Here is a 20,950-nt window from a genome sequence, read left to right as displayed (position 1 = left end):
TGTATATAATGTAATAATAATATAATTATATATAATATATACATATACAATATAATATATATGTATAATACATTTTATATATGGGTGTTTTTATGGTATGAGTGTGTATGTCTGTGTATTTAACATATGTGTATATAAATTAATAATATATAATTATATATAATATATATGTATAAGATATTTTTTATATGTTCATATGGTATGAGTGTTTCTATCTATGTATTTAATATATGTGTATATAATGTAATAATTATATAATTATATATAATATATACCTATACATTTTATATATGTGTGTTTATATGGTATGAGTGTTTCTATCTATGTATTTAATATATGTGTATATATAATGTAATAATATATTATATATATAGATATATAATATATATGTATAATACATTTTATATATGGATGTTTATATGGTATGAGTGTGTATGTATTTAATATATGTGTATATAAAAATATATTATATGTAATATATAGATATACAATATAATATATATGTATAATATATTTTATATAGTGGGTGTTTATATGGTATGTGTATACATCTATGTATTTAATATATGTGTATATAATGTAATAGTAATAATATTATATATAATATATACATATACAATATAAAATGTATAATATTTTATATATGGGTGTTTATACGGTATGTGTGTGTATGTATATGTATTTAATATATGTGTATATAATGAAATAATATATAATTATATATAATATATACACACTAACATATAGAGTAATATATGCATATGTATCTATATAGTATTATATATTAAATATAAGAGCGGTAGTAATAGTGTGACATTATATATATACATTTCACACGCACACATATTTAGTAATATTTGAATATATATATATATGTATAGTAGTGAACTATATAGAGATAGTAATAGTGTAATACATATATATATATATTCCGCACACATATATAGTCATGTTTATATATAGATACACTAGCTTTGCCCGGCCACGTGTTGCTGTGGCTTATGGGAATCCTTTGTTGGCCAGGTGGAATAGCAGTGAATAGCCTTGCAGCCTCAAAGCCTGGCCGTTTTCTGGAGCTTTTTGTTGTATGAACGTAGAGGCATGGGTGAGGGGTTGTGCTGCCAAGTTTAGTGTTTCTGGGATGTGTAGTTTTGTTGTTTTGTCCTAGGCCGAAACGCCGTTACCCTTTTATATATATAGATAATAATAATATTGATATTGTAATGTAATACAGTAGAATAATAATAATAATAATACACTATTATAATTGTATATTATATATTACATGTAATATTGCTAATAATAGTGCAGTATAGTGGTATAGTAATATATAATGCTTATATTGTGATATGCTAATAACATAATATATTGTACTAGCTTTGCCCGGCCACGCGTTGCTGTGGCTTATGGGAATCCTTTGTTGGCCAGGTGGAATAGCAGTGAATAGCCTTGCAGCCTCAAAGCCTGGCCGTTTTCTGGAGCTTTTTGTTGTATGAACGTAGCGGCATGGATGAGGGGTTGTGCTGCCAAGTTTAGTGTTTCTGGGATGTGTAATTTTGTTGTTTTGTCCTAGGCCGAAATTTCATTATTTTATATATATCGATATCTATTGTAATATCTTTTGGAGGGTCGGATTTGCTTTTTCGGCGAGCAACAATCGTCCAGTCTAGATGACCTCTGGTGGGGCTCCCTTTAGACTAGATGATCTCTGGGGGTCCCCGTTCGGAGTCCAGGATCCCGTTCCCCACAGGATGTTTGTCCCGTTTTCTGGCCCGTCCTCCGAAAGGCCGAACCCGCGCGAAGCAAAAGAACATTGTGTTTCCGTCTGGTCTGGTCAGAGTCGGCCTTTTTTGGGTTGGGTTTGGTAAACACTGCCCGTCCGGCCTCCCTCGGCTGGCTGCCCTCCCTGACCCTCGTCCCCGTTTGTTCCCTCCTTTGGTCTGTTTGTGTTTGCCGTCCCTCCTCCTCCTCCTCCTCCTCCTCCGCCTCGACCTCTGCGAAAAGCTTTAGGGAAGGGCTTTCCCTCTTGGCCCGAAACCTTATCCCTCTCACCGCTTCCCGGTCTAAATATTGCCTGGATCGGTTTGAGAGCCCCAGACAGCTGCCTCTCCTCTCCGGTCCTTCCCTCCGTCTGTACTTTTCATCCACTCGAGTGGAATATCATCTGGACTTAGTTGTCGGCATTTGTCCTATCGACTTGATTCGAGATAAAGACGGGAAAGGCTCCAGGTCCGGACGGGTCGCCGGCATTTAGATTCGACTCGAGTCGAATAGTATCCTTACTTATTTGCTCGCTGTTTGTCCTATCGACTCGATTATAAAGATTATTAATATTATAAAGATTTGAGATAAATACAGGAAAGGTTCCAGGTCCGGACGGGTCGCCGGCATTTAGATTCGACTCGAGTCGAATAGTATCTGTACTTATTTGCTCGCTGTTTGTCCTATCGACTCGATTATAAAGATTATTAATATTATAAAGATTTGAGATAAATACAGGAAAGGTTCCAGGTCCGGACGGGTCGCCGGCATTTAGATTCGACTCGAGTCGAATAGTATCTGTACTTATTTGCTCGCTGTTTGTCCTATCGACTCGATTATAAAGATTATTAATATTATAAAGATTTGAGATAAATACAGGAAAGGTTCCAGGTCCGGACGGGTCGCCGGCATTTAGATTCGACTCGAGTCGAATAGTATCTGTACTTATTTGCTCGCTGTTTGTCCTATCGACTCGATTATAAAGATTATTAATATTATAAAGATTTGAGATAAATACAGGAAAGGTTCCAGGTCCGGACGGGTCGCCGGCATTTAGATTCGACTCGAGTCGAATAGTATCTGTACTTATTTGCTCGCTGTTTGTCCTATCGACTCGATTATAAAGATTATTAATATTATAAAGATTTGAGATAAATACAGGAAAGGTTCCAGGTCCGGACGGGTCGCCGGCATTTAGATTCGACTCGAGTCGAATAGTATCTGTACTTATTTGCTCGGTATTTGTCCTATCGACTCGATTATAAAGATTATTAATATTATAAAGATTTGAGATAAATACAGGAAAGGTTCCAGGTCCGGACGGGTCGCCGGCATTTAGATTCGACTCGAGTTGAATAGTATCTGTACTTATTTGCTCGGTATTTGTCCTATCGAATGGATTATAAAGATTAATATAATAAAGACGGGAAAGGCTCCAGGTCCGGACAGATCACCGGCGTTTATATTTGATTCGAGTCAGATATTATCTGGACTTAGTTGCTCGGTATTTGTCCTATCGACTCGATTATAAAGATTAATATAATAAAGACGGGAAAGGCTCCAGGTCCGGACGGGTCAGCGGCGTTTATATTCGACTCGAGTCGGATATTATCTGGACTTAGTTGCTCGCTATTTGTCCTATCGACTCGATTATAAAGATTATTAATATTATAAAGATTTGAGATAAATACAGGAAAGGTTCCAGGTCCGGACGGATCGCCGGCGTTTATATTCGACTCGAGTCGGATATTATCTGGACTTAGTTACTCGGTATTTGTCCTATTGACTCAATATTATAAAGTTTCGAGATAAAGATGGGAAAGGCTCCAGGTCCGGACGGGTCGCCGGCGTTTATATTCGACTTGAGTTGGATATTATCTGGACTTAGTTACTCGGTATTTGTCCTATCGACTTGATTATAAAGATTAATATTATAAAGATTTGAGATAAAGATGGGAAAGGCTCCAGGTCCGGATGGGTCGCCGGCGTTTAGATTCAACTCAAGTCGGATATTATCTGGACTTAGTTGCTCAGTATTTGTCCTATCGACTCGATTATAAAGGTTAATATTATAAAGATTTGAGATAAAGATGCGAAAGACTCCAGGTCCGGATGGGTCGCCCGCGTTTATATTCGACTCGAGTTGGATGTTATCTGTACTTAATTGCTCTGTATTTGTCGTATCAACTCGAGTCGAATATAAATGCCAGCGATCCCTCCGGACCTGGAGCCTTTCCTGTCTTTATCACGAATCTTTACCGCCTGCACTGGTTTCTGCCAGAGTCTTTGAAGTTCAATCTTGAGGTCCTGATAGCGGCTGAGTTTTTCCTGTTGTTTTTCACCTGGGATGGCGACATCAATGATTCAAACCTTTTTCCTTTCCACAACTGTGATGTCTGGTGTGCTGTGTTCCAGAACTTTGTCAGTCTGGATTCGGAAGTCCCACAGTATCTTTACTGCTGGGAAGTGGTACTTGAGGCATAAGTTCCCATGAATCCTTTGGGCCACATAGTTGTGCCTCTGTTTGTAGTCTGTCTGTGCGATTTTCTTACAGCAGCTGAGGATATGATCCATGGTTTCGTCGGTTTCCTTGCACAGTCTGCATTTTGGGTCATCAGCTGATTTTTCGATCTTGGCCTGAATGGCCTTTGTCCTGATGGCTTCCTCCTGGGCTGCAAGGATCAGGCCTTCTGTCTCCTTCTTCAGGGTCCCATTCGTGAGCCAGAACCAGGTCTTCTCCTGATCAGCTTTTCCTTCAATGTTGTCAAGGAACTTTCCATGCAATGTTTTGTGGTGTCAGCTGTCAGCTCTAGTTTGTGGTGCGGTTTTCTTGTACTGAATCTTTGTCAGCTCTAGTTTGTAGTGCGGTTTTCTTGTACTGGTTTTTTGTCAGCTCTAGTTTGTAGTGCGGTTTCCTTGTACTGGTTTTTGATCAGCTCTAGTTTGTAGTGCGGTTTCCTTGTACTGGTTTTTGTCAGCTCTAGTTTGTAGTGCGGTTTTCTTGTACTGGGTTTTTGTCAGGTCTAGTTTGTAGTGCGGTTTTCTTGTACTGTTTTTTTTTTGTCAGCTCTAGTTTGTAGTGCGGTTTTCTTGTACTGTTTTTTTTTTTGTCAGCTCTAGTTTGTAGTGCGGTTTTCTTGTACTGTTTTTTTTTTTGTCAGCTCTAGTTTGTAGTGCGGTTTTCTTGTAATGGTTTATTTGTCTGCTGTGCTTTGAGGAGTTTCTGATTTTTGACTTCAATCAAAGCAGGTTCTTCACTTTGCTTTACATAATCTGCCAGGGCATGTTCTTCTTCTTTGACGGCTTGTTTGACTTGTAAGAGTCCTCTGCCCCCTGATCTTCTAGGCAGATATAGCCGGTCAACATCACTGCGAGGGTGCAGGGAGTGATGAATGGTCATGAGTTTTCTTGTTTTTCTGTCCACATTGTCCAGTTCTTATGACAGGTATGGCCCAGGTGTTTATGTAGTGCAAAGTGATTGAGATGGATCCTAGGTACTGTTGAGAGACCCCTTTCTTTGCAAAACCCAGAAACCCAGATTCCATGTAGGTCACCTCCTTGTTGTGTGTCTGGTTGCCTCCTTCTGAGCGTGACTCATCCCCAGGCAAACGGGCCAGAGAGATGCTTCGGAAAGGGAAAGGAGATCGTTCTTGTTCGGTATTTGTTTCCCTCGTAGAGGTGCTCGCCATTCTTCCTCATGGAATAACCTCCTTTTCCGGGAGCGTTGGGGGGCGGGGCCACCCCTATTGCCTCCCATTTCCGTCTCCGAGCGTCCGATTTCCTTCGTAATTCCCGACGTCTCCTTCCGTTCCGTTCCAGCAACAAATCGCTCGGCCGTCCCAGGAAGAGAAAGTCGAGGAGAAGATCGAGGAGGAGAAGGCCGAGCGGACTGAGAAGAAGGAGGAGGAGAGGAGAGATGAAGAGGAGAAGGACGAGAAAGAAGAATCCAAGTGAGCCGAATTTTTCATATGTATATACCGTACATACTCGAGTATATGCCCTTGTTTAGGGATGAAAAAGCCCTCCTCGTCTTATACTCGAGTGAGGGTCCTGGTCGGCTTATATTCAGGTCGGCTTATACTCAAGCATATATGGTACATTTATCATTTTCCCCTATTATTGTTATTATTACATTTGTTATTTTACTCTATTATTATAGTTACTATTACATTTGTTATTTTACTCTATTTATTATAATAATATTTATTATTTTACTCTGGTATTATTACATTTATTATTTTACTCTATTTGTTATATTTATTATTTTACTCTGGTATTATTACATTTATTATTTTACTCTATACATTATTATATTTATTCGAGTGAGGGTCCTGTCGGCTTATATTCAGGTCGGCTTATACTCAAGCATATATGGTACATTTATCATTTTCCCCTATTATTGTTATTATTACATTTGTTATTTTACTCTATTATTATAGTTACTATTACATTTGTTATTTTACTCTATTTATTATAATAATATTTATTATTTTACTCTGGTATTATTACATTTATTATTTTACTCTATTTGTTATATTTATTATTTTACTCTATTATTATAATAATTATTATTTTACTCTGGTATTATTACATTTATTATTTTACTCTATACATTATTATATTTATTATTTTACTCTGATATTATTATTACATTTATTATATTACTCTATTTGTTATTATATTTATTATTATACTCTGGTATTATTATTATAATATTTATTATTTTACAATGGTATTATTACATTTATTATTTTACTCTATACATTATTATATTTATTATTTTACTCTGGTATCATTATTATTACATTTGTTACTTTACTCTATTTGTTATTATATTTATTATTTCACTCTGGTATTATTATTAACATACATTTATTTTACTCTATTTATAATTACATTTATTATTTTACTCTGGTATTATTATTACATTTATTTTACTCTATAATTACATTTATTATTTTTACTCTATTATTATATTTATTAGTTTACTCTGGTATTGTTATTACATTTATTATTTTACTACAGTAGAGTCTCACTTATCCAACATAAACGGGCCAGCAGAACGTTGGATAAGCGAATATGTTGGATAACAAGGAGAGATTAAGGAGAAGCCTATTAAACACCAAATTAAGTTATGATTTTACAAATTAAGCACCAAAACATCATGTTATACCACAAATTTGACAGAAAAGGTAGTTCAATACGCAGTAATGTTATGTAGTAATTACTGTGTTTACAAATTTAGCACCAAAATATCATGATATATTGAAAACATTGACTACAAAAATGCGTTGGATAATCCAGAACGTTGGATAAGCGAGTGTTGGATAAGTGAGACTCTACTGTATTTGTTATTATATTTATTAATTTATTATTATATTTATTATTTTACTCTGTTGTTATTACATGTATTATTTTACTATTTATTATTATATTTATTAATTTATTATTATATTTATTAATTTACTCTGGTATTACAGTCGAATCTCACTTATCCAACACTCGCTTATCCAACGTTCTGGATTATCCAACACATTTCTGTAGTCAATGTTTTCAATATATCATGATATTTTGGTGCGAAATTCGTAAATACAGTAATTACTACGTAGCATTACTGTGTATTGAACTACTTTTTCTGCCAGATTTGTTGTATAACATGATGTTTTGGTGCTTAATTTGTAAAATCATAACCTAATTTGATGTTTAATAGGCTTCTCCTTAATCTCTCCTTATTATCCAACATATTCGCTTATCCAACATTCTGCTGGCCCGTTTATGTTGGATAAGTGAGACTCTACTGTAATTACATTTATTATTTTTACTCTATTATTATATTTATTAGTTTACTCTGGTATTGTTATTACATTTATTATTTTACTATTTGTTATTATATTTATTAATTTATTATTATATTTATTATTTTACTCTGTTGTTATTACATTTATTATTTTACTATATTTATTAATTTATTATTATATTTATTAATTTACTCTGGTATTATTACATTTATTTTTTTCACTCTATTATTACAGTTACTATTACATATTGGTTCTGTCGGTTTTGTTCTTAAGTCGAATTTGTATGTGCCGTATATACTCGAGTACGAGCTGACCCGAATATAAGTTGGCCAGGACTCTCACTGGAGTATAAGCCGAGGGGAGTTTTTTTTTAGGGCTGGAAAACCCGGCTTATACTCGAGTATGTACAGTAAGTCGGAACAAGTGCATTTTTTTTTCCGTAAATTTTATTAATAGTAAATTTTTAAAAAAGTTAAAAAAAATGACATGGAAAGTGGGAGAATAATAAGGGTGAAGAGTTCCATTTTGAGTTGATTAAAATATTAAGTTTTATTAATAGTAAATTTTTAAAAAAGTTTAAAAAAATGACATGGAAAGTGGGAGAATAATAAGGGTGAAGAGTTCCATTTTGAGTTGATTAAAATATTAAGTTTTATTAATAGTAAATTTTTAAAAAAGTTTAAAAAAATGACATGGAAAGTGGGAGAATAATAAGGGTGAAGAGTTCCATTTTGAGTTGATTAAAATATTAAGTTTTATTAATAGTAAATTTTTTAAAAAGTTTAAAAAAATGACATGGAAAGTGGGAGAATAATAAGGGTGAAGAGTTCCATTTTGAGTTGATTAAAATATTAAGTTTTATTAATAGTAAATTTTTTAAAAAGTTTAAAAAAATGACATGGAAAGTGGGAGAATAATAAGGGTGAAGAGTTCCATTTTGAGTTGATTAAAATATTAAGTTTTATTAATAGTAAATTTTTTAAAAAGTTTAAAAAAATGACATGGAAAGTGGGAGAATAATAAGGGTGAAGAGTTCCATTTTGAGTTGATTAAAATATTAAGTTTTATTAATAGTAAATTTTTTAAAAAGTTTAAAAAAATGACATGGAAAGTGGGAGAATAATAAGGGTGAAGAGTTCCATTTTGAGTTGATTAAAATATTAAGTTTTATTAATAGTAAATTTTTAAAAAAGTTTAAAAAAATGACATGGAAAGTGGGAGAATAATAAGGGTGAAGAGTTCCATTTTGAGTTGATTAAAATATTAAGTTTTATTAATAGTAAATTTTTAAAAAAGTTAAAAAAAATGACATGGAAAGTGGGAGAATAATAAGGGTGAAGAGTTCCATTTTGAGTTGATTAAAATATTAAGTTTTATTAATAGTAAATTTTTAAAAAAGTTTAAAAAAATGACATGGAAAGTGGGAGAATAATAAGGGTGAAGAGTTCCATTTTGAGTTGATTAAAATATTAAGTTTTATTAATAGTAAATTTTTAAAAAAGTTTAAAAAAATGACATGGAAAGTGGGAGAATAATAAGGGTGAAGAGTTCCATTTTGAGTTGATTAAAATATTAAGTTTTATTAATAGTAAATTTTTTAAAAAGTTAAAAAAATGACATGGAAAGTGGGAGAATAATAAGGGTGAAGAGTTCCATTTTGAGTTGATTAAAATATTCTTTTACCGTTTCCCAGTTCGCTTGTTTTTTTCGGTAGACCTTGGTTCGTAGAGAGCCAGTAAGTTAATTTATCCATATTCATTATTTCTAAGACTTTATTTTGCCACTCTTCCTTTTTTGGTATTTCTTTTGACCTCCACTTCTTCGCATATGTTATTCCAGCTGCGATCGCCAGGTGGTTAAATAGAATCTCTTTATCTTTGTCTTTATCCAGATCCAACATTCCTAGCAAGAAATATTCTGGCTCCTTTTTAATGTTAGTCTTTAATAATTTTTTTTGTATTTCTCTGTGTATATCTTTCCAAAATTTTATAGCTTTTGGGCAGGTCCACCATATATGAAAAAAGTACCTACCTGTTGTTCTCATTTCCAACATTTGTCGGAGGCATTTTTGCAAAATTTTGAATTTTTTTTTTGTCATGTAATATATCATCTACTAGCTGTGCCCGACCACGCGTTGCTGTGGCGAAGTCTTTTTTTTGTCTGTTGGAGGCAAGTATGAATGCTGCAATTAGGAAAAATGATTAGGATGTAATGGCCTTGCAGCTTTAAAGCCTGACTTTTTCCTCCTTGAGTGAATTTTTGGTTGGGAGGTGTTAGCTGGCCCTGATTGTTTCCTGTCTGGAATTCCCTTGTTTTCAGAGTGGTGTTGTTTGCGATATTTTATGTGCTTCTACTGTCTGTGGCCCTGAGAAAACAGGATTTGCCAGACTTTGATGATGGGAATCCTTTGTTGGGAGGTGTTAGCTGGCCCTGATTGTTTCCTGTGTGGAATTCCCTTGTTTTCAGAGTGGTGTTGTTTGCGATATTTTATGTGCTTCTACTGTCTGTGGCCCTGAGAAAACAGAGGATTTGCCAGACTTTGATGATGGGAATACTTTGTTGGGAGGTGTTAGCTGGCCCTGATTGTTTCCTGTCTGGAATTCCCTTGTTTTCAGAGTGGTGTTGTTTGCAATGTTTTATGTGCTTCTACTGTCTGTGGCCCTGAGAAAACAGAGGATTTGCCAGACTTTGATGATGGGAATACTTTGTTGGGAGGTGTTAGCTGGCCCTGATTGTTTCCTGTCTGGAATTCCCTTGTTTTCAGAGTGGTGTTGTTTGCGATATTTTATGTGCTTCTACTGTCTGTGGCCCTGAGAAAACAGAGGATTTGCCAGACTTTGATGATGGGAATACTTTGTTGGGAGGTGTTAGCTGGCCCTGATTGTTTCCTGTCTGGAATTCCCCTGTATACTTACCGTCCTGGTTTTAGAGATTATATTGTTCTGCATTATTCTATCCCAGTAATTATTTCATATTAAAGAAGAATCTCACTTATCCAACATTCGCTTATACAATGTTCTGGATTATCCAACGCACCAAAACATCATGTTAGACAACAAATTTGGCAGAAAAAGTAGTTCAATACGCAGTAATGCTATGTAGTAATAACTGCATTTATGAATTTAGCACCAAAATATCACAATGCATTTAAAACATTGACTACAAAAATGCGTTGGATAATCCAGAACATTGGATAAGCGAGTGTTGGATAAGTGAGACTCTACTGTAATTACTACCTAGCATTACTGCACATGGAACTACTTTTTCTGTCAAATTTGTTGTATAATATGATGTTTTGGTGCTTAATTTGTATAACGATTACCTAATTTGATGTTTAGTCGGCTTTTCCTGAATCCCTTCTTATTATCCAACATATTCACTTATCCTGCCGGCCTGTTTACGTTGGATAAGTGAGACTCTACTGTATATTTCTAATCTTATATTATCTGCTCAGAACTGGATTATCTGAGGCCCCTTCTTCACAGTTGTATAAAATGCACACTGAAGTGGATTATATGGCAGTGTGGAGTCAAGATAATCCAGTGCAAAGCAGATAATATAAGATTATAAATGGGTTATATAGCTGTGTGGAAGGGCCTTGAGTCTACACTGCCATATAATCCAGTGCAAATTAGATAATCTGTGGAAGAGGCCTAAGTGAGGCCTAAATCTGCCTGTCCCCTAACTGAACCCTGGCTGTCCCTTGGCTTGCTAGGAGACCTAGTGGGCAGAGATTAGCCCTCTAAACTGGCAGCAATTGGATAAAAAAAATTATTGCTCTCCCTCTAATTAGGAGTTTGTTTTTCTTTTCTTTTTGTTGTATCAACCTGGAGGCATGGATGATGGGTTGTGTTGTCAAATTTCGAGGTTGGGGGGCCTGTACTTTTGTTGTTTTGTGAATTGCCGTGATGCCATCACTCTTTTATATATATAGATATATCATTTTAGACCAATTCTCTCTTAAGTCAAATGCATATGTGTATTTGATTCTCTGATTCCAAATCTTTTCCCATTTTTCTAATTTTATTGGGTGTCCAATATTGGCTGCCCATTTGATCATACACTCTTTGATTTGCTCTGTTTCTGTCGTCCATTCTAATCATCTTTTGTATATTTTGGTAAAGCGCCTATGTGTAAGTCCGCTTTTGCGATGGAAGGGGCCGTTGTTGACAAAGTCTCGTTCCTGTCCGTCAGGGAGACTCCCAAGGAGAAGGAGAAGGCCGAGGCGGTGCCCGAGGAGCCCGAGGAGCGGGAGCAGGTCGCGCCCCGGGGCCGGAAGACCGCCAACAGCCAGGGCCGCCGAAAGGGACGCATCACCAGGTCCATGACCAATGAGGCCGCCGCCGCCAACGCCGCCGCCGCCGCCACCGCCACCGAAGAGCCGCCACCACCACTGCCGCCGCCTCCGGAACCCTGTAAGTCCATCCGTGTGTGTCCGCACTGTGTGGCGAGACCACCTTTGACGTAGGCAATTTAACATTTTCCAGCTTCACGAGGGTAGGCTCGATTCCGGCCACTGGGGGGGGAGCGGCTGCTTCGTCGTCCACTGTGACCCCCGAGCCCTTGATGGTAGTACTTCCTCATTCTGTGGTGTCGTAAATTATTTATTTACAGTATTTATATTCCGCCCTTCTTTCTCACCCCGAAGGGGACTCAGTTAAGTTAACCTTCTTCTGAGGGGATGTTCGATTCTGGCCACAGGGGGGAGCAGCCGCTTCGTCGTCCACTGTGACCCCCGAGCCCTTGATGGTAGTACTTCCTCATTCTGTGGTGTCGTAAATTATTTATTTACAGTATTTATATTCCGCCCTTCTTTCTCACCCCGAAGGGGACTCAGTTAAGTTAACCTTCTTCTGAGGGGATGTTCGATTCTGGCCACAGGGGGGAGCAGCTGCTTCATCGTCCACTGTGACCCCCGAGCCCTTGATGGTAGTACTTCCTCATTCTGTGGTGTCGTAAATTATTTATTTACAGTATTTATATTCCGCCCTTCTCACCCCGAAGGGGACTCAGGGCGGATCACATTATACACACATAGGGCAAACATTCAATGCCCATAAACACATTAAACAGAGACCAAGACAGACAGACACAGAGGCAATTTAACCTTCTCCTGAGGGTATGCTCGATTCCGGCCCTGGGGGGAGCAGCCGCTTCGTCGTCCACTGTGACCCCCGAGCCCTTGATGGTAGTACTTCCTCATTCCGTGGTGTCGTAAATTACAGTAGAGTCCCACGTATCCAAGCCTCGCTTATCCAAGTTTCTGGATTATCCAAGCCATTTTTGTAGTCAATGTTTTCAATCTGTCGTGATGTTTTGCCGCTAAATTGGTAAATACAGTCATTACAACATAACATGACTGCGCATTGAACTGCTTTTTCTGTCAAATTTGTTGTCTAACATGATGTTTTGGTGCTTAATTTGTAAAATCATAACCTCATTTGATGTTTAATAGGCATTTCCTTAATCCCTCCTTATTATCCAAGATATTCGCTTATCCAAGCTTCTGCCGGCCCGTTTAGCTTAGATAAGTGAGACTCTACTGTATTAATATAATTAATAGCCACAGCCAGGCCAATTAATCATTTCAGCTTTCATTTGCAGGTTTTAATTACAGTTCGGCAAGTAGGCAGCTAGTCATTGCAGGCCTTGATGTCCCCAAAACGTAGCTATTATTATTATTATTAAAACATAATATTAATATAATTAATAGCCGCAGCCAGGCCGATCGATCATTTCGGCTCTCATTTTTAATTACAGTTCGGCAAGTAGGCAGCTAGTCCTTGCGGGCCTTGATGTTTTTGAACAGTGTCCCCAAAACATAGCTATTATTATTATTATTATTATTATTATTATTATTATTATTATTATTAAAACATAATATTAATATAATTAATAGCCGCACCCAGGCCGATCGATCATTTCGGCTCTCATTTTTAATTACAGTTCGGCAAGTAGGCAGCTAGTCCTTGCGGGCCTTGATGTTTTTGAACAGTGTCCCCAAAACATAGCTGCTATTATTATTATTATTATTATTATTATTATTATTATTAAAACATAATATTAATATAATTAATAGCCGCACCCAGGCCGATCAATCATTTCAGTTCTCATTTTTAATTACAGTTCGGCAAGTAGGCAGCTAGTCATTGCGGGCCTTGATGTTTTTGAACAGTGTCCCCAAAACATAGCTATTATTATTATTATTATTATTATTATTATTATTATTATTATTATTAAAATATAATATTAATATAATTAATAGCCGAAGCCAGGCCGATCAATCATTTCAGCTGTCATTTTTAATTACAGTTCGGCAAGTAGGCAGCTAGTCCTTGCGGGCCTTGATGTTTTTGAACAGTGTCCCCAAAACGTAGCTATTATTATTATTATTATTAAAACATAATATTAATATAATTAATAAGCACAGCCAGGCCGATTGACCATTTCAGTTCTCATTCGCAGGTCTTAATTACAGTTCGGCAAGTAAGCAGCTAGTCATTGTGGGCCTTAATGTTTTTGAACGGCTTCTCCAAAACGTAGCTATTATTATTATTATTATTATTATTATTATAACATAATATTAATATAATTAATAGCCGCAGCCAGGCCGATCGATCATTTCGGCTCTCATTTTTAATTACAGTTCGGCAAGTAGGCAGCTAGTCATTGCGGGCCTTGATGTTTTTGAACAGTGTCCCCAAAACATATTATTATTATTATTATTATTAAAACATAATATTAATATAATTAATAAGCACAGCCAGGCCGATTGACCATTTCAGTTCTCATTCGCAGGTCTTAATTACAGTTCGGCAAGTAAGCAGCTAGTCATTGTGGGCCTTAATGTTTTTGAACGGCTTCTCCAAAACGTAGCTATTATTATTATTATTATTATTATTATTAAAACATAATATAATTAATAGCCACAGCCAGGCCGATCGATCATTTCAGCCTTGATGTTTTTGAACGGCGTCCCCAAAACGTAGCTCTCATTTTCAGCCCGGAAAACGTACAGCGACCCAATAATAATAAGGGTTTTGTAAACGGTGTTTTTGTACAAATATAATAATAATAATAATAATAATGAGCAGGACAGCTCCTGTCAAAGTGAAGAACTCAAACATTTTCTCAAGTTTGGTTGCGTCTCGCAACCCATAAAGTCGTACCTGTTCCGCCTTGTTGTTGTTGTTGTTCTTCTTTGTGGTGCCTGTGAATTCGCACCTTGTCGGGCGTCCTGATCAGGCCTCGGGCGTCAAGGGATTAATAGATTACTGGGCAAGCGGAGGCTCAGCTGACCGCCCGCCTCTCCTCTTCTCCTCCGCTTCTCTCTTTCTCGCTCTTTCTTTCTTTCTTCCTTCCTTTCTTCCCAGCCTCCGCGGAGCCGGTCGAGACGTCGCGCTGGACGGAGGAAGAGATGGAAGTGGCCAAGAAAGGTAGGCGGGAAGGAAAGAAGGAGGGATGGAAAAGGAAGGAAGGAAGGAACATAATTTTCTCCATTATTATTATTATTATTATTATTAAAGCGTAATTTTCTCCATCGTGGTCTCTGTGAAATCGCACCTAGGCTATTTCTGCTCATAGTGTTGTTGTTGTGGGTGCAATTGCAGTAGGATATTATTATTATTATTATTATTATTATTATTATTATTATGGAAACATAATTTTCTCCATTGTGGTCTCTGTGAAATCGCACCTAGGGTATTTCTACTCATAGTGGTGTTGTTGTGGGTGCAATTGCAGTAGGATATTATTATTATTATTATTATTACTATTATTAAAACGTAACTTTCTCCATCGTGGTCTCTGTGAAATCGCACCTAGGCTATTTCTGCTCATAGTGTTGTTGTTGTGGGTGCAATTGCAGTAGGATATTATTATTATTATTATTACTATTATTAAAACGTAACTTTCTCCATCGTGGTCTCTGTGAAATCGCACCTAGGCTATTTCTGCTCATAGTGTTGTTGTTGTGGGTGCAATTGCAGTAGGATATTATTATTATTATTATTACTATTATTAAAGCGTAATTTTCTCCATCGTGGTCTCTGTGAAATCGCACCTAGGGTATTACTCATAGTGTTGTTGTTGTGGGTGCAATTGCAGTAGGATATTATTATTATTATTATTATTATGGAAACGTAATTTTCTCCATTGTGGTCTCTGTGAAATCGCACCTAGGGTATTTCTACTCATAGTGGTGTTGTTGTGGGTGCAATTGCAGTAGGATATTATTATTATTATTATTACTATTATTAAAATGTAACTTTCTCCATCGTGGTCTCTGTGAAATCGCACCTAGGGTATTTCTGCTCATAGTGTTGTTGTTGTGGGTGCAATTGCAGTAGGATATTATTATTATTATTATTACTATTATTAAAACGTAATTTTCTCCATCGTGATCTCTGTGAAATCGCACCTAGGGTATTTCTGCTCATAGTGGTGTTGTTGTGGGTGCAATTGCAGTAGGATGATATTATTATTATTATTATTATTATTATTATTATTATTAAAACATAATTTTCTCCATCATCATCATCATTATTATTATTATTATTATTATTATTATTATTAAAACGTAATTTTCTCCATCGTGATCTCTGTGAAATCGCACCTAGGGTATTTCTACTCATAGTGGTGTTGTAGGTGCAATTGCAATAGGATATTATTATTATTATTATTACTATTACTATTACTGTTATTATTACTATTATTATTGAAACGTAATTTTCTCAATTATTATTATTTTTTTTTTATTAAAACATAATTTTCTCCATTATTATTATTAAAATACAATTTTCTCCATTGTGGTCTCTGTGAAATCGCACCTAGGGTATTTCTACTCATAGTGGTGTTGTTGTGGGTGCAATTGCAGTAGGATATTATTATTATTATTATTATTAAAACATAATTATCTCCATTATTATTATTATTAAAGTGTAATTTTCTCCATTGTGGTCTCTGTGAAATCGCACCTAGGGTATTTCTACTCATAGTGGTGTTGTTGTGGGTGCAATTGCAGTAGGATATTATTATTATTATTATTATTAAAACATAATTATCTCCATTATTATTATTATTAAAGTGTAATTTTCTCCATTGTGGTCTCTGTGAAATCGCACCTAGGGTATTTCTACTCATAGTGGTGTTGTTGTGGGTGCAATTGCAGTAGGATATTATTATTATTATTATTATTATTATTAAAACATAATTATCTCCATTATTATTATTATTAAAGTGTAATTTTCTCCATTGTGGTCTCTGTGAAATCGCACCTAGGGTATTTCTGCTCATAGTGGTGTTGTTGTGGGTGCAATTGCAGTAGGATGTTATTATTATTCTATTATGACACAGCAAACAAGATAGATATGCTGGATTTCATATCACAAACTCACAAGTCGAACACTTCCCAAGTGTCTAGGACTGTGTGATGTATTATTATTATTATTATTATTATTATTATTATTATTATTATGACACAGCAAACAAGATAGAGATGCTGGATTTCATATCACAAACTCACAAGTCGAACTCTTCCCAAGTGTCTAGGACTGTGTGAAGTATTATTATTATTATTATTATTATTATTATTATTATTATTATTATGACACAGCAAACAAGATAGAGATGCTGGATTTCATATCACAAACTCACAAGTCGAACACTTCCCAAGTGTCTAGGACTGTGTGATGTATTATTATTATTATTATTATTATTATTATTATTATTATTATGACACAGCAAACAAGATAGATATGCTGGATTTCATATCACAAACTCACAAGTCGAACTCTTCCCAAGTGTCTAGGACTGTGTGAAGTATTATTATTATTATTATTATTATTATTATTATTATTATTATTATTATGACACAGCAAACAAGATAGAGATGCTGGATTTCATATCACAAACTCACAAGTCGAACACTTCCCAAGTGTCTAGGACTGTGTGAAGTATTATTATTATTATTATTATTATTATTATTATTATTATTATGACACAGCAAACAAGATAGATATGCTGGATTTCATATCACAAACTCACAAGTCGAACACTTCCCAAGTGTCTAGGACTGTGTGATGTATTATTATTATTATTATTATTATTATTATTATTATTATTATTATTATTATTATTATTATGACACAGCAAACAAGATAGAGATGCTGGATTTCATATCACAAACTCACAAGTCGAACTCTTCCCAAGTGTCTAGGACTGTGTGAAGTATTTTCGGATGATGCGTGCGGATCCCAGTCGGGTGGCCTTTTGCAGTTGGCAGATCGTGATTTTGTCAATGTCTATTGTTTGCAAATGCCGGCTGAGATCTTTTGGCACGGCTCCCAGTGTGCCCATCACCACCGGGACCACCTGCACTGGTTTCTGCCAGAGTCTTTGAAGTTCAATCTTGAGGTCCTGAGAGCGGCTGAGTTTTTCCTGTTGTTTTTCACCTGGGATGGCGACATCAATGATCCAAACCTTTTTCTTTTCCACAACTGTGATGTCTGGTGTGTTGTGTTCCAGAACTTTGTCAGTCTGGATTCGGAAGTCCCACAGTATCTTTGCGTGCTCATTTTCCAATACTTTTGCAGGTTTGTGATCCCACCAGTTCTTTGCTGCTGGGAGGTGGTACTTGAGGCATAAGTGCCAATGAATCATAGTTGTGCCTCTGTTTGTAGTCTGTCTGTGCGATTTTCTTACAGCAGCTGAGGATATGATCCATGGTTTCGTCGGTTTCCTTGCAGAGTCTGCATTTTGGGTCATCAGCTGATTTTTCAATCTTGGCCTGAATGGCCTTTGTCCTGATGTCTTGCTCCTGGGCTGCAAGGATCAGGCCTTCTGTCTCCTTCTTCAGGGTCCCATTCGTGAGCCAGAGCCAGGTCTTCTCCTTATCAGCTTTTCCTTCAATTTTGTCAAGGAACTTTCCATGCAATGTTTTGTTTTGCCAGCTGCCAGCTCTAGTTTGTAGTGCGGTTTTCTTGTACTGATTCTGCTCTAGTTTGTAGTGCGGTTTTCTTGTACTGATTCTGCTCTAGTTTGTAGTGCGGTTTTCTTGTACTGATTCTGCTCTAGTTTGTAGTGCGGTTTTCTTGTACTGATTCTGCTCTAGTTTGTAGTGCGGTTTTCTTGTACTGGTTCTGCTCTAGTTTGTAGTGCGGTTTTCTTGTACTGGTTCTGCTCTAGTTTGTAGTGCGGTTTTCTTGTACTGGTTCTGCTCTAGTTTGTAGTGCGGTTTTCTTGTACTGGTTCTGCTCTAGTTTGTAGTGCGGTTTTCTTGTACTGATTCTGCTCTAGTTTGTAGTGCGGTTTTCTTGTACTGATTCTGCTCTAGTTTGTAGTGCGGTTTTCTTGTACTGATTCTGCTCTAGTTTGTAGTGCGGTTTTCTTGTACTGATTCTGCTCTAGTTTGTAGTGCGGTTTCTTGTACTGATCCTGCTCTAGTTTGTAGTGCGGTTTTCTTGTACTGATTCTGCTCTAGTTTGTAGTGCGGTTTTCTTGTACTGATTCTGCTCTAGTTTGTAGTGCGGTTTTCTTGTACTGATTCTGCTCTAGTTTGTAGTGCGGTTTTCTTGTACTGGTTCTGCTCTAGTTTGTAGTGCGGTTTTCTTGTACTGGTTCTGCTCTAGTTTGTAGTGCGGTTTTCTTGTACTGGTTCTGCTCTAGTTTGTAGTGCGGTTTTCTTGTACTGGTTCTGCTCTAGTTTGTAGTGCGGTTTTCTTGTACTGGTTCTGCTCTAGTTTGTAGTGCGGTTTTCTTGTACTGATTCTGCTCTAGTTTGTAGTGCGGTTTTCTTGTACTGGTTTTTTGTCTGCTGTGCTTTGAGGAGTTTCTGATTTTTGACTTCAATCAAAGCAGGTTCTTCACTTTGCTTTACATCTTCTGCCAGGGCATGTTCTTCTTCTTTGACTGCTTGTTTTACTTGCAAGACTCCTCTGCCCCCTGATCTTCTAGGCAGATATAGCTGGTCCACATCACTGTGATTATTATTATTATTATTATTACTATTATTATTTCCCTCCGGCTCCTCGGGTGTTAATGCCGGGCGGTGAGCGGCTTTGTGATGTCAAGTGGGGAGATGCGGCATGATCCCGCAGATAAGCAGGCGCTGCCGGGTCAGCCAGACACACATGCACACGCATGGCCTGGGCTTCCTTTTATTCTTAGCCACGCTGACCCCGGTTGACCTCGACAAGACGGAGAGGGAGAAAGGAAAGCAGGCTAAGCCCCGTCTGGGAGGCCGGATTCAAAGAAGAGTTGAATTATCATCATTTCCATCATCATAATTTACATCATTATGTAACTAGTAACTAATTACAAGTAACTAGTAGTTACAACTTCAGTGAAGTGAAGTAGTAGTTACAAGTAACTTGTCACTTCTCATTCATTTCTCTCCCTCCTCCCCCAAATTGGGGCCAATGTTTTCCTTATCTAGTTACAAGTAACTAGTTACAATTAGGAAATAAATACATCAAGCGTCATTTTCTGCAGCTGAAAAAAACTGTGTTGTAACTACTAGTTATCCAAGGGGAGCCTCTCATGGTCCGATGCCTGTTGTTCCTGTATTGTAACTACTTGTATTGAGTTACTTGTAACTAGCTACTTGTAACGACTTACCCAAGGGGGAGCGTCTCACAGACATCTGTTGTTCCTGTGTTGTATCAAGTTACTTGTAACTAGCTACTACTCTCACAGACAGATGTCTGTTGCTCCTGTGTTATAACTATTTGTATCAAGTTACTTGTAACTAGCTACTCCTCTCACAGACAGATGTCTGTTGCTCTTATGTTGTAACAATTTGTATCAAGTTACTTGTAAGTAGCTACTTCTCTCACAGATGTCTGTTGTTCCTGTGTAGTAACTATTTGTATCAAGTTACTTGTAACTAGCTACTCCTCTCACAGACAGGTCTGTTGCTCCTGTGTTGTAACTACTTAAAACTAGTTACCCAAGGGGGAAGCCTCTCATGGCCTGATTTCTGTTGTTCCTGTGTTGAACTATTGTAATTAATTACTAGTTATTTGTAACTAGTAGTTATTTGTAAGTTGTTACCCAAGGGGTAGCCTCTCGTTGAGAGATTTGTTTCTGTGTTGAACTTTTGTAATTAATTACTAGTTATTTGTAACTAGTACTAGTTATTTGTAACGAGTAACTTGGTATTTATTTGTAAGTTGTTACCCAAGGCGTAGCCTCTCATGGAGAGATTTCTGTTTCTTTGTTGAACTTTTGTAATTACTAGTTATTTGTAACTAGTAATTTATTAGTAGTTATTTGTAAGTTGTTACCCAAGGGGTAGCCTCTCATGGAGAAATTTCTGTTGTTGCTCTGTTGAACAATTGTCATTAATTACTAGTTATTTGTAACTAGTAACTTGTTAGTAGTTATTTGTAAGT

At 36.5% G+C, this 20,950-nt stretch overlaps 1 protein-coding gene across 4 annotated transcripts in view; it reads left to right on the top strand.

The window, feature by feature from the left end:
- The window catches only part of ncor1 (nuclear receptor corepressor 1), a 129,183-nt gene that overhangs the window by 61,484 nt on the left and 46,749 nt on the right, over nucleotides 1-20,950 (top strand). For all 4 annotated transcript variants that reach the window (XM_062960721.1, XM_062960720.1, XM_062960719.1 and 1 more), the window contains 3 exons: nucleotides 5,581-5,711; nucleotides 11,754-11,974; nucleotides 14,933-14,995. In XM_062960721.1, the coding sequence (XP_062816791.1) occupies nucleotides 5,581-5,711; nucleotides 11,754-11,974; nucleotides 14,933-14,995 (415 nt within the window). The remainder of the gene's footprint in view (nucleotides 1-5,580; nucleotides 5,712-11,753; nucleotides 11,975-14,932; nucleotides 14,996-20,950) is intronic.

Source organism: Anolis carolinensis, unplaced genomic scaffold (genome assembly GCF_035594765.1).
Source record: "Anolis carolinensis isolate JA03-04 unplaced genomic scaffold, rAnoCar3.1.pri scaffold_7, whole genome shotgun sequence".
Classification (NCBI taxonomy): Eukaryota; Metazoa; Chordata; class Lepidosauria; order Squamata; family Dactyloidae; genus Anolis; species Anolis carolinensis.
This window is presented reverse-complemented; position numbering and strand designations above follow the sequence as displayed.